General features: G+C 29.8%; 1 protein-coding gene and 1 long non-coding RNA gene across 3 annotated transcripts in view; one reads left to right on the forward strand and one right to left on the reverse strand.

Moving 5' to 3' along the window:
- The window catches only part of LOC107447347 (uncharacterized), a 47,288-nt gene that overhangs the window by 25,020 nt on the left and 8,243 nt on the right, over window positions 1-14,025 (forward strand). The window contains exons 3-5 of the mRNA XM_016062228.3: window positions 2,783-2,986; window positions 5,547-5,684; window positions 10,352-10,527. Of these exons, the coding sequence (XP_015917714.1) occupies window positions 2,783-2,986; window positions 5,547-5,684; window positions 10,352-10,527 (518 nt within the window). The remainder of the gene's footprint in view (window positions 1-2,782; window positions 2,987-5,546; window positions 5,685-10,351; window positions 10,528-14,025) is intronic.
- LOC139427069 (uncharacterized) overlaps window positions 1-14,025 on the reverse strand; it is a 58,583-nt gene that overhangs the window by 21,481 nt on the left and 23,077 nt on the right. Inside the window, exons 3-4 of one of the 2 annotated variants that reach the window (XR_011638231.1) lie at window positions 10,344-10,494; window positions 2,960-3,080 (exon numbers count right to left, since the gene is read on the reverse strand). This is a non-coding gene — a long non-coding RNA (uncharacterized lncRNA). Of the gene's footprint in view, window positions 1-2,959; window positions 3,081-10,343; window positions 10,495-14,025 lie in introns of those variants that run through there. The other variant, XR_011638232.1, reaches the window with a different exon arrangement.

A 14,025-nucleotide genomic window follows, 5' to 3' on the forward strand; every position in this document is an offset into this window, starting at 1 on the left:
TGATACTTAATTGTCAAAATAATGGAAAATAGATATAACAAGACTGTCCATCAGTGTAGAAACTCCCTGACCAATCGATAAAGGAAAGCATCTAATAAGCCCCTACCCGGAACTCTTTTTCAAATGGATTTCATTTTCTAATGGATACATGAAACTGGATCACTGGCCACGGTAATGACTCTCACCTGTGCCATCTGATTTATTTAGCCCCCCCCTCAATTAATTTTTTATTTATCATTTCTCAGGCTTCAAATGAAACATTTACACGATTTAGAAGAAGCTATTATGCCCGATAATATTTTTCAAGGAAATCTATTTTTAGCAAAATTGCATCTTTGCTTTTTGACGTCATAAGTTAGAGCGGTGCTGATTCGATTTGTGTTTAAGATGAATAAAGTATTTTATAATTATACTTTATTTTATGATCGGAGTTGAACAGCCCATCCATGTATTAGATGGGATGTTCAACACCGAAACAACGCCAAAGTTAGCCTTACTCTCGGAAAAAAAAGGGGGGTCAATCAATGTTCAGCTCTATAGTTTTGGAATTTTGAACCCAGCCCAGAAGACAAGAAGACACTTAGATCAATTTTCTTAAAACTAATAATTATTTACGTTAAATGGAGAGAAAACTACTTATGGTTAGCCGATGGCAAGGGGAGTTTAGCTCATAATATCCGTCTACGATTGATGATATTTACATTAGCGCTGTGATGAGCGTAACGACATGCTCTTCTGTTTAGCATTTTCTTAAATGAAAGAAAAATTATTTTTGATTTTTTTTTTTTAGTTTAGCTAACAAACGTTCAAAGAAAGAAAAGTTTGCATTATAATTGGGACCAACTACAGGCGACAGAAAAATCTCCAAAAAGTCGTTGAAGGCCGTTGATTTCTAAATTAGCTGCCAGGTGCAGTATACCAATCACCGGGATTCGAATCTGGGTCGTTTTATTGTATTGACTGGGCAAAATAAACATATTAGTCCATATATTATTTTTATTGTTTTGAATTAATCCTGATAATCGCATTTCGTTATTCTGAAACCTAAATTTCATAACCCTCTGACCGTGAATTTCATAATTTGACGGCCATGGTAAATACACCCTAGTTTCATAGTATTCATATAATCCCCATATTATTTTGATTATTTGGCATCAATCTGATAATCATGCTTCGTTATTCTGAAACTTGAATTTCGTAACCTTCTAATAGCAAATTTCATGCTTTAACGCACAAGATACATCTTTTTAGGATTTTATGCTGGTAATTTTTGCCTGTTGTTGTCGGCTGCCATTAACCCTTTCGCGACGACTGTCACAAATACGTGCCAGCATAAAACCGTATCAATCAGGGTAAAAAGATAAAACTGGAAATCAAAGTAATTCTTTAGCAGTTTATTTGTGGGTGGAGTTATAATTGTTTGATTTATTTAATTCGCCATTACTTTGTTCAAAATAAAGCTATTTAGTTATACTTTGAATTAACATTGATTATATATATGATTTTTTATTTAATTGCAACTTGATTCTGATTTTGTACGAATGCTTTTCTGAATCACCCGTCCCCAAGGGGTTAAGGCAGAGGGTGTGCGACTCTTCTTGTTTTCCAGTGGAGCCATCTATGGCAAGAATTCGATTTCTGCCACACCCATACATCACACCCGTTTATAGGGTGGACTCATTCATACATCCATTCATTTGTACACAGATCGTAATTTTGACCTGAACCAGAGAACTATAAATCTCCAATTCAGTACCCCCAAAGGTTTTGATTTGTTACAAAAACATGGAGGACGTTGTGACCCGAAAGATTTAGCATGCACCTGTCACCATTAAGAGGAGTCTTCGGCTGTAATCGATCGTTCTCACAAACGTGTGTCCATCAGCGCCCTGCCAACCTGATTATCCCGGGCTAATTTTAGCCTCTACTTAAATTATGGAGCCTTAAAATGCAAAATCACCCTTTTTTGTGAAAATAAATATCGATATTTTTATAACGTATATTTTTAAATGCACGTAAAATTTGCATTTATAATAATTGACATCCTTTAATCTTGCCATTTCAAAAAAATAAATAATAGTTTTATTTTTCTTACACCAACTAAAATAACCAAAATTATAATTATTTAATTAAATTTTTTGGTTCGTGAAATTCTGTAATAACTATTCAAATGAAAAATTTAAGTATTGAAACTTAAACTTAGTTGTGACATTCCAAAGAGCACTAAACATTGTTCTTAGCGTTACTTATGAATGAAGTGAATTCTTTTTAAGGGAGAATTTAAAAATTTAATAATCATATTTAAAGAATTACCCCGTATTTCCTTTTTTAAATAAAAACCATAGTATAATATACACGTTTTTCAAAATCACTATAGCTATATTGAGGAAGATGGGGTTAAAAACAACACAGCTATTGTATTTAACGGGTGAAATATAATGATGTTTTAAATAATCACCTTTAATGATCATCATTTTATTTTCTCCAGGCAAGAAATTTTAAAGTTTTTAATCGCAAATTCCTCTTTAATGATTAATAAAATTTTAATATATTTTTTTTATATTTCCTTGTTTTAATATTGCGTTGTGGCGCCTAATGTGTATGTTTTTTTGACCTAAGTTTTGTTATAACTTGATTTTGGCATTATTAGAGAATTCTAAGGAATACATGTTAAGAGTTGTTATTGCGAAACACCCTATATATTTATTTCTGATTTGTAGCAAACTGTTCTAGAAAATAAATTAAAGTTCAATGTACTCATTTTAAAAACATTTGTTGATAGTCTGCCCTTCAAGCTGTGGATGAACAAATGCATTTAAAGAAAAAGGAAGTGGAAGAAGTTCACAGAAAATTGATGAAGGAAGAGCCCATTAAAGAGTCGTTCCGAGCAGCATTCAGCATGGATTTTTCTAAAAGCACCATTAATCGGAATAACAGAGTGTCCAGTAGTTATACTCCAGTCTTTAATCTTCCCGTGAAAATCCAGGTAATATTAGGTTGAAAAGAAAGTTCTTAAGAAGTTCCGATAGATAAACATCAAAGTGGTAACATTTTATTTCAATTTTCAAAGAAACTTCCATCTAAGACAAAAGAAATTGAGAAAAATAACAAAATTATATTTACTACTCTTAAACGATACTTTGTTTCAACGTTATCCAGTTATAAGTTCTTTAAAAACATTATTGAAAAAGAAATATAATTTTAATTTTGAACTAATATTTGCTAACATTGCAATCAGAGCTTGAGGTCTTTCTTTTCAACCATATCTCTGTTATCTTTTTGTATTTTGTAATAGTTCTTCTTGTATAGTGCTTGTATTTTGCAATCATATGGTTTATTTGCTTATTTATATAGATCAGGTATTTCTGATTTATAAGAGTCAAATTTATAAGAACTGTAATCAAAACATCCGCTTAGTATTAGAGGGTACAACGTAAGCAAGTTCATACCCAGGACATTTATGGAGGGCTGGGTTTTACTACCTTTATCAGAATTGACTAAATTTCATTATGTCATACAAAACTTTGGAGAGAGGGGTATCAGTTTAGGCGCTGTCCACGTTGTCTAGCCAGAGTTAAAATTATGTTGCATTCCTAACATGGCCATTAAAAGATAGAGCCCTAAAAAATGGGACTACGTGCTTGGCCATGGCAGGGTGATGTGTGCGTCAAACAAATCTAAAAAAAAGCAAGTATTAATTTACTAATCTTGTAAAAAGCGCACATTTTAACATCTAGTACACTAAAATATTTTTTTTTTTTTTTTTTTTTTTTTTTTTTTTTTTTTGCAAATTTATTGAAATGAATAACAAAGTTATATCTAAGTTATCAAAAGTCAGATCCTAGACTTTAAAAGATTGTTAGAAGAAATTGTATGGCCATAGACCCGAAATAATTAATAATTGTCAGCGCCATCTGTTGACGAACTTCGTAATTAATTTTGAAAGTTTGTGCAAACATTTCGGAGACTTCCGTTAGTATAATTCGATAATAACTTGTAAATGTGTATTGCATATGTGTAAATCTTGTCTAAGTGTCAACTTGATTAAAATCCTATATGGGCAAAATGCGCGAAATTCATTATTTGCTTAGAGTCTATGGCCTCTTCTTCTGCATTGTTCTTATATTTTGCTCATTAATATTTTTAATTAAGTTGGCATGCTTTACAAACTTTTATCGAGATTCTTTGAAGCCCATTTTTTGTAAGATTTGTGTAGAACACTTAAATTTAAAAACTGAATTAATCCAAACTATTTAAGTCAAATATTTTCATCTTTAACATCTTTTCTAGCTGTAAGGTAAAACTAGTTTAAAATGACCATTTTTAAATTTAAAACTATAATTATTCAATTATTATTGGAATCCTTATCTGAATTGAATATATCTTTTTAAAAAAATTTACGAGATTATAGACAAGGTATAAATAAGGACTGAGAACATCAGCATCCATCGAGAAATACAATTCAAATCTAGAAATAAAAAAATTATCGTCCTTCTTGGTCAGAATTCTCCGTCTCATTTTCTTTTCTTTGATGGTTTTCTGAAGCTTAAGGTTTATTCCAACAAGCCTATGACCACCTATACTTTGAAAGATGAAATTGAATGTCGTATCAATGATATTAAGTCACATTTATGTAAAAAGGTCAAGGAAAATTTCGACAAAAGAGAGCTAATGAGACAGTAATCCCATTATTATCTGATATCATGCTCCATGCATATATCTACTGCATGTCTTACATATCAGTAAGAAATTCTCATTTTTTTAATAATAATAAAAATCACAGTGTTTTCTATCAAAATCACTTTTTGAGTAAATTTTGGACATCCCATGCAGAATTTAAACAGATTAATCAGCGTCCTAAAATATTTCAACTTGTACTCCCATACAATGTTCTATAACAGTGGTTACCAAGTGGCGGCCCACGGGCCACATCCAGCCCGCGAAGCCTTTTTGTGGCCCACGAACTAAAATATATTAGTTGTAATTTTTTTGCGAACAATTTTCGTAGAAAATCTTTATGGGTCAAAAATACTTCTCTTTCGTTAAAAAAAAAACTAATTTTTTCGTTTCTGTGAAATTTAACGTAACAACGGTGCAAAAAATTTATTTCTCAGGTAAAAATCTACTTCTTATTTTAATTTGTAATTCAATACTTTTGTTTTGTAAAACTTGATAAAAGTCTAACGGTAATATTTAGTGTTCCTTCAATCATAAAAGAGTCAAAAATCTACTTCTTATTTTAATTTGTAATTCAATACTTTTGCTTTGTACAACTTGATAAAAGTCTGACAGTAATATTTGGTGTTCCTTCAATCATAAAAGAGTCCTATATAAATTTTAATAAAGTTGCGGTCCTCCATTTCACTAGTGCTTTTAATTGCGGCCTCCGGCCTCATGTAAGTGGGAAACCCCTGTTCTACATGTATGAAAATCCCCAATTTTTACCCCAATTTGTGTTTTACACCATATACTCTATGCGCAAGTAACATGATGTACTTCAAGAAATATTTGTACTTATGTATAAATAACTGAATGTATCATTGTAGCAAAAACCAGTTTTTCTTGAAGCCATTTATGAAGAAGATCAGGAATCTGGAGCTCTTTCTAGTCTTAAAAATGAAAAAAGATCAGAAAGACTAACAAGAAACAGTAGTGCTATGCCAAGCCGGATTCAAACGGCCAAAGTAAGATGAAGCTAGTTGTGATTTTATATTAATATTTATAAAAAAAATTAAAACATTATAATATGAAACATCAATATATTAATATATTGTTATAAATATATCAAATGAAATATCTAAAATCTGTAAAATGTATTTAAAGTGAAAATTATTTTGCTTTTATTTTATTGAAAGTGTTACATTTATACTTAAAATGTAATTGAAATAATTTAGATTTAGAGTAATGGATTTAGTAAAATGTGACTTTTACTTTGTGTTATGATTGTGTAAAGATTCTTAAACTGTTGTTATTGTGATAAATTGTTTTATAAATTGTGTGAATGTGCAATCTGTTCTTAAACTTGAATGTCATGTGTTGCATTTTTTTTTGTAATTCAAATGCTAATTTAAACAAATAGAAGACTAAATTATGTAAAATATATACCATTTGACTAAAAAAAACTGAAAAATAACTCATTTTCCACCAATGGAAAATTTAAAAAATTTGTTTTAAACATTAAACATCAAATGTTGATTAAAAAAATTATTGTCAAATTTAAACAAGATAAAATTAAGGAGTAAAAATACGCAAAATAATTTTCAGCTGCTAGAAACCGCTACACTTTTTTTTAAACTTTTTACTTAGTATGTATGATTTATTTTCATGGCAGATTTATGAAAAGAATTTAATGTTTAATGTAACTATTTAAATCACAACGAAAATAATGTAAAAAAATCATTATTTAATAAAATTTACTCTCTCATTAATTGTATGTCCTATCAATTTAGAAAATGAATCAATAACCATTTACGACACTTCTTGTAACTCGATGAGTTATTTTTTTTTCTGATTCCAACAACCCCTCCATTTTCCAACATTCGACAAGCTGCCTGTTTTATGTTTAAATAATAACAATAATATAATAAATGTTTTCTGGAATGTTTTGCAGTAAAAGCTTGAGTAAAAGTCCGCTATTACGATAATTTTCCAAATCATCATCAAAGCGTTAGCATTTAAGATACAAAAATTGCACACTTGTAACAACTTAAAAATTGCCAACCTTTTAACCTGTAACCGTAACCTCTGGTTACGAAAACTTTTTGCTGAAGGGAAAACATTTTTTTGTTGTTTATGTATGCAATATTATGCGGAAAGGGGCAATCAGGGAAACAAATACTTATTTCTGGTATCAATATATATAAAGTGAAAACGAACATCATTTCACCTTATTTTCTTGTTACAATTTTAATACTTCATGTTTATAAAGTAAAGGTTTGAGCAACATCTAGCTTTCTTTCTAGAAGCCGGCCACCCATTTCTTAAGAATGCTATCTAACAAACCCCTTTATTTCCCTTCTGAACAACTCATTATTGAAATCAGCATTAATTGCTAGAAATTCTTCAAAAACTGTTATCGCTCTTCATTTTATCTTTTAGTCTTTTTTATTGATATTTTGATACTAAATATGTGTGTTAACTTGTAACGACTATGCAATTTGCTATTGTGTAATCTGCTAAATTTATGCAATTTGCTAAAAAAAAAATTTTATAATTACAGATTAAGTGTTGCACATTAATATTCTGTTTCCTCTGGTAATCAATCAAACAGGTTTTGATATTTTCTTAACCTAGCCTAGCCTTTCTCAGTCATGATTTGTAAAGTTTTGGCGTTATTTTTCTTACAATAATGCTCAAAACCTTTTTACGATGACCAATTTTTTTTCCATACCTGCCAACTTTCCATACTTGTTTTTATTCTTGTATTTAAAGTAGTGGTAAAATTTCAACATTCATACTTAATTCTTATTTTAACAACATTCATTTAAATAGATTTTGACTACCATTACATTTATATGTTTCAAACATAATAATGGCAGACCTGCTAATTTTTTTATTGTGTTCCTAGTGTTTGCTAAATGTTCATTGAATGTTTGCTTAAAAGTTCAATTAGTTAAATTTCAATAAGTATTTCATTACCTCTAGGAAAACACTTTTTAGAAGAGAGTAAATGCTGGCAGGTATGTAAAATGTAAATGAGAGTCAAATTTTGTGAAATGAATCTATATTATCAATATGATATAGGATTGAAAAATAAAATCTCAAACATTTTATAGATCCCTTACAAAAAACGTTATTAATAAACTGTGATTTTTATAGATTTTGTTTGTTTCTGTAAATCTAAATAAATTTCAATTTTTGCAGATTGTTAATGAATTTATAAGCTTTTTAAAAAAAGTTATCAAGCTTTTTAAAAAGAATTGTAAAAGAAGGATCCTTTTTTAATAAATAGATTGAGACATTTTAGTAATTTTTTTATTCCCGTAAAATCACAGATAAAAAATTTTCAGAATATTAATAATAGCTATTGATAAGTGAATTTGCTATTTAATCAACCCTAGTTTTACTTAATCATTTACAAAGCTGCTGTGATTACTTTTAACAAACATAAACTTTACCTGATTGCAAACTTCCTTTGCTTCAAAAATAAGCAAATATGAAATAACTGTTGACATGTTTCAAGCGCTTCAAAAATAGGCTCCCATTTTCAAGACTTGCCAGACGTGAAAGTAAATAAGTTGAAATAGAAAACAAAAAGTGGTAAGCGAAAAGGGGGAAATAAAGGTGAGAAACAAAACTAGAAAACCCCAGAAGCCGAGAGAGGAAGGAAAAAAATGAAAAACAGAAAATCTCAGTGACCGAGATGCATATCAGGGGGAAATGCATTTCCACGCGGATCTAACATGGCATCTTATTAATTACTAACGACTTTTTTAGTTTTGAGAATATTTAAATTAGATTTTTTCCATAAGCTGACTAATGTGGATTAACTAAAAATTTATAGAAAAATAAATTTTGTTTTTCTGCGCACACTCAGAGCTATTACTTCAGTTACTCAAATCTTGCAAAATTTTCAATACATTTTTTTTTTATAAAGTTTTTACATAACATTGTTGAGAGGAAATTTGAAACACTCTGTAATTTTCGTTATATTTTTTTTAATAACTTTATCTTTTTTGACTAAACAGCGTGAAAAAAATAATTTTTCTTTTTAAAGAAACATCTACATATTCGGGAATTCACGCATTAAAAAAAGGGTTTAGAGTTCTATAGAGTAATACTCTCAACTTTCTCTTCATACTTTTTTGAAGCGACAGTTTCACTTCGAAAAATTTTGGACTTATATTTTCAAATGTCATTATATTTAAATCAACTTTCAAATGTCATTAATAAAAACGATTTTTGATGAGGGAAAAAGACTTTTAAGTGTTTTAAAACTATTTATGACCAGTTTGTTTGAGAAGAACGATATTTCAGTTATCTATAAATTAATAATCGATGCTCTATCTCATTTTTTCTTCTTTATTTCTCAAAAAACATTTTATTTTGTTGCTTAAACTAAGTTTAAAAGAACATGAGTATGAATGAATGTTATTCCTAGTTATTACTTTTTTATAGTTAAATTTTTAGCTTAGAGAATCAGATGTTACTGTTCATTTTTTTTTAATTAACCGAAAGTGTCATTCATATGAACTTTCTACTGCTAAATTCTTTTTTACTGCTTAAAAATAATACAGTATCTGTTAGATTTTGCCATTAATGTTGGAAATGAGCATTCCAATATATACAAATCTCACTAAAAAATACCAATATTTATTTAAAGCCCTTTTAAAATAAATTGAAATGTACTTTTGGGAGAAATTTTTTTTAATTTTTTTTAGACAACCCTAAAAGACATTACTTTCATTTTAATTCTGAAATATATAATATTTCATTATTAAAAGTTTCCTAATCTCCGTAAATTCCTATAAAGTAAGAAAAAAATTTGCATACATATGGGCAAAAAATTGGACAGAAAGAAAAAATTTCAGCTCCCTAAACTCTTAAAAAATGGGTCCCTTTTTTTTTCTCAATTATCATGAAGTGAAGTATATCAACAAGAGAAAAATTAAGGTAACCACTTGAAGCAAAATTTTAAAAAAAATCTTCGTTTCTGATTATTAATCTCATTGTGGGGCGAGAGTAGATATCGACAATGTCAAGCGTCATCCATGAAAAGATACCCCAACATCAAATCGAGTTAACATGTCTAATATACTAGTGAATTGGAATTCTATTTTTGTAGTGGTAGATACGCTACAGTACTCCCCCACCAGAATTTTATCTGTGATAGAATTCTATGAACGGATACCACTAGTTGATTCATTGCTGTTTTGTGAGAAGACGGGAGAGCTGAATTAAAATCGCCGTACTTTTAAATGCTGATAGTGAGAGTTGTATTAAGTTCACGGTGCTGGTCGCTCATGCGTTGCCATTAGCAGTAGAGTGTATAGATGCCGATGTAGTGTGTAATCGAGACTGGATAGCAACAGCGCGAGGAAGGGACAAATGTCGCAGTCACAAGTAGCAAGTCAACTGCTCAATGGGGACCATCCATCGAAGTTGTCAAAGTGGGAGTTTCTGTCAAGATAGGCGTGTTCACACCTCGTCCGAAGGTCACTAATGTGGGGTGAGAGTAGATATCGACAATGTCAACAGCCATCGATGAAAAGGTACCCCAACTTAGAATCTAGTTAACATGTCTTATATACTAGTGAATTGGAATTGTATTTTTGTAGTGGTAGATGCATTTTTACAAATTTGTGATGAATTAACATAAAATATAAAATTAAAGTATTAATTACCTCTATAGTCTAGATGTTCGATAAAAGTAACTTCAGCTCGACCCCGAATGCCTGAAGTCCTTCCACCCATAGATACAACTTGGAGTAATGTACCAACGGATGGAACTTATACAGGACCATTGAGTTATAGGTGGCAGAGAGTTGCTGATAACTATATAGACAGTGATCTTCGAGTTAGAAGCAGGTAATTTTATATCGCATGAAAATATGATTTTTTTTTAGTGGACAATGGACGCTCAGAGTCAGAAAAATTCTTCACAAATCCAATATTTGGCTGAGATATTAAAAAATTCACATTTTACTGAGTATGTGCAACCAATAATGTTCAAATCAGAGTTTTCCTTATCGAGCTAAAAGAAAGTTTGAAATTGTAAAGATCTATATATTAGTATGCAGTTCTCGTTGACTAAGTTGTTTTTCCTCGTAATGGAATATTTCAGTATTCTCTCAAATTCAAAAAGCTCCTTGCTCATTAGTTTTTGTTTTATTGCTATGAAATTTCATTGTTATGAACATAAATAATTGAGATGTGCTTTTCGAAGAAATTTTTCGTGAAGAAATAAAAAAATTCCCTTAGGAATGTCATAACGTTACACGGCTACCATAGCCACTTAAATTTATTTAAGTACCTATAAACAACGTATTTAGGTAAAAATTTAATTTAAAGAATAGAATGGTTTACAAGGAACCTTTTAATTATTAACAATTAAAGACCGTACTTTCAACTATAACTTTAAAACTAAATAATACTTCTTTCGAAAACTTTGTACACAGACTAATTTGCTAATAATAATTAAATAAAATTTGAAAGAGATAAAATAAAAATGGCACTTTCTTGTTTTGAGCGTCCATTGTTCCCTTAAGAAGGAACAGCACAGTAGAAGTCTGCAAAAAAAGAAAGATTTTTTTAATAAATTTTCCAACGATTGGGATTAACTTAACAATTTTTTTTATCTTATAAAACACATTTTGATTTTTCTTTGATCATGTTACAAAGACAAAAATTTGAAAAATTGAAAATAATTAATTGAAATTTAATTTGGTTTTGATTTTTTAAGCTACATAAATGTAGCTTTCATTGCAGGTAGGATTTAAAAAAAAAATTCGCAAAATCGCTATGTTATGAAAAACGTTTAAGGCATAAAATAAGTTTCATTTTTACAAAACCATTCAACCCAGTTAAAAACTCCCTGCGCGCAAAGAAAACTGCATTTATTCTGAAGATTGCGTCAAACTTTGAAGTAAATCGGGTGAAAATTGTGCTAGTTAGAGATATAGCAAGTAAGAGAAGCATAGTTTCGAGTAAATTGCGTATAATCTTTTATGATCAATAATCCATTTAAGTATATGAAAAAATTTGCTACTAATTATAATGCATCAATACCAGGTCAATAAGAGGCTTCTTATCCATTGTTTTTATAAGACTCAAAAACAATTCTAGCTATTTTTCTTGTCGACCTACCCTCATGTAACGCCGCATATGTTTTTAGAGTAACAACCGAAATTCTGCGGTCATTGCTTTGAGCATATTCTTTGGCTGTTAGGCCTAAATTTATTTCGAATCGCTCCATAACTGTTAATAAACTTTTTTTTTGTAGTCTTCATTAAAAATTATTGCATCTAAATAAGTTGCAATTTCAACTATTTACATTGAAAGTACCATTAATTCTTTCTCAGACATAAATTAATCAAATTATTTCAATAAAATAGTAAAAATAATTGCATTTCACTAAAATGCTTTGATAGAAGTGAGTAAATCTATTAATCAACTGAGTGCACAAGTTCACATGATCAGGCATGCCACAGCGTGTGCTATGTCGCTTTAGGTGCATTATGCTGTAACTTTTACATTTTTGCGAAAATCAATTCAATATTTTCATGTAATAATCTCAAAAAGAAAAACTATCGAAAAATATATTAAAAAAATTTCTTCAGTTTTTGAAAATTTTACTGTGATGTTCCCCCTTAAAGCAATTGTTATTCAATAATTGCTTTATGTTTCGAATGGTTCATATAATGCATAATTGTCTTCATAGATTTGATTCATATTTTAATGAAATTCTTATGAATCCTTTCAGGAAAAAGCAGAAATTTCACTTCTGAATGTTTCTTTTTCTAACAATTCTTGAATAAAGAGTAAATTCAGAAAATTGGTAAACAAATCTTTAATTGATTTGCTTAATAAATTTTTACCTAATCATATGAATCTACGTAATCGTATTCGAGTCAGAAGACGGCAATTTTATCTTACATGAAAACCTGTTTTTTTTAAAGCAATTGTTATTCAATAATGGAGGCTCTTATGTTTAAGACGAAGAAAAATGGGGAAATATGACAGCGGGCTCGCTCTATTTCAATTACAGCTCTTTGGTTTATAGTCATATTTATAAATTTTATGAACTTTAATTTTTGTTATAAATATTATGTGACAGAAATTCCTGCCTTTTCAGAGAATGATTCACCTAGTTAATTAGAGAATATTAATAAATCATATTAAAAAATCATACATCAAATTTAAATACTGTCCAATCCATCTTACTGACCGTAGTTGCATTCCATCTTTCATTCTTTTGCTTTATAGAACAGATATAGAAAGAAACTGTAGAACTTTCTTGTTTGATTACTTATTTCTTGAAACATATTGGTATTCTTGAAAACAGTGACGCTTACTTTGTAATCTGAAACAAGTTTGAAATGAATTTCTCATTGGAAAAAATTACAAAAAATTCGAAAAATATCCTCTATTATGTTAATTATTTATATACTCTTAACGTAGCATTGTTTGAACTGAAATTTGCTTCTTATAACTTTTAGGTTTATATTTCTTCTCATTAATGAGTATTTTTGAAACATTTGAAGCTTACTTTGTAATCTGAAACAAGTTTCAACTGATTCCTCATTGGAAAAAGTTACAAAAAATTCGCAAAGTGTTCTCCTTAATTTTCATATGTATGCTCTTGACATATAATTGTTTGGAGTAAGCAAATCCTTTTTAAAACTTTTGATTGCTTTTTTCTTGGCACATATGGGCCTTTCTGGTAAACTTGAAGCTAACTTTGAAATCGGAAACAAGTTTCAAATTAAGTCCTGATTGCAAAAAATTATAAGAAATTTGCAAAATGTCTTCCTTTATTTTTATATGTACGCTCATAGCGTAGCATTGTTTCGACTAAAAATTTTGAGTACTTATTTCTTAGCATATATAGGTATTTTTGCAAAAAATTGTAGCTCACTCTATAAACTGAAACAAGTTTAAAATTATTTCCTAACTGCAAAATATTTTTTTAAGAAAAATCACAAATTACCCTTTATTACGTTAAGTATACATATATTTTATTTTACTTTTATAACCGTCGTTGAACGGCTGACGTAATTTTTTGGGTTTACGACTACTAATGTCCAACGCCGTAGCCTTGTAATTTCGAACTCAATCCAGAAGGCAAGGGAACTCTTGGATCAAGTATTGGTTGAAATTTGCCTTCGTGAAGGACTTTTTGATAGAACTCACCAGCATTTGCGTTACATATAAAGGAAAACCAAGAAAACCTCCCACGGTTAACCTGACGGCAAGGGGACGCTAACCCCTGATCCGTCTACCACTGAGGATATTTTACATCAGCACTGTGGTCGGTGTGAGCCGTATGAGGAATTCGTATCGACCAGCCGCGGCTGGGATTCGCAC

Source organism: Parasteatoda tepidariorum, chromosome X1, assembly GCF_043381705.1.
Source record: "Parasteatoda tepidariorum isolate YZ-2023 chromosome X1, CAS_Ptep_4.0, whole genome shotgun sequence".
NCBI classification, from domain to species: Eukaryota; Metazoa; Arthropoda; class Arachnida; order Araneae; family Theridiidae; genus Parasteatoda; species Parasteatoda tepidariorum.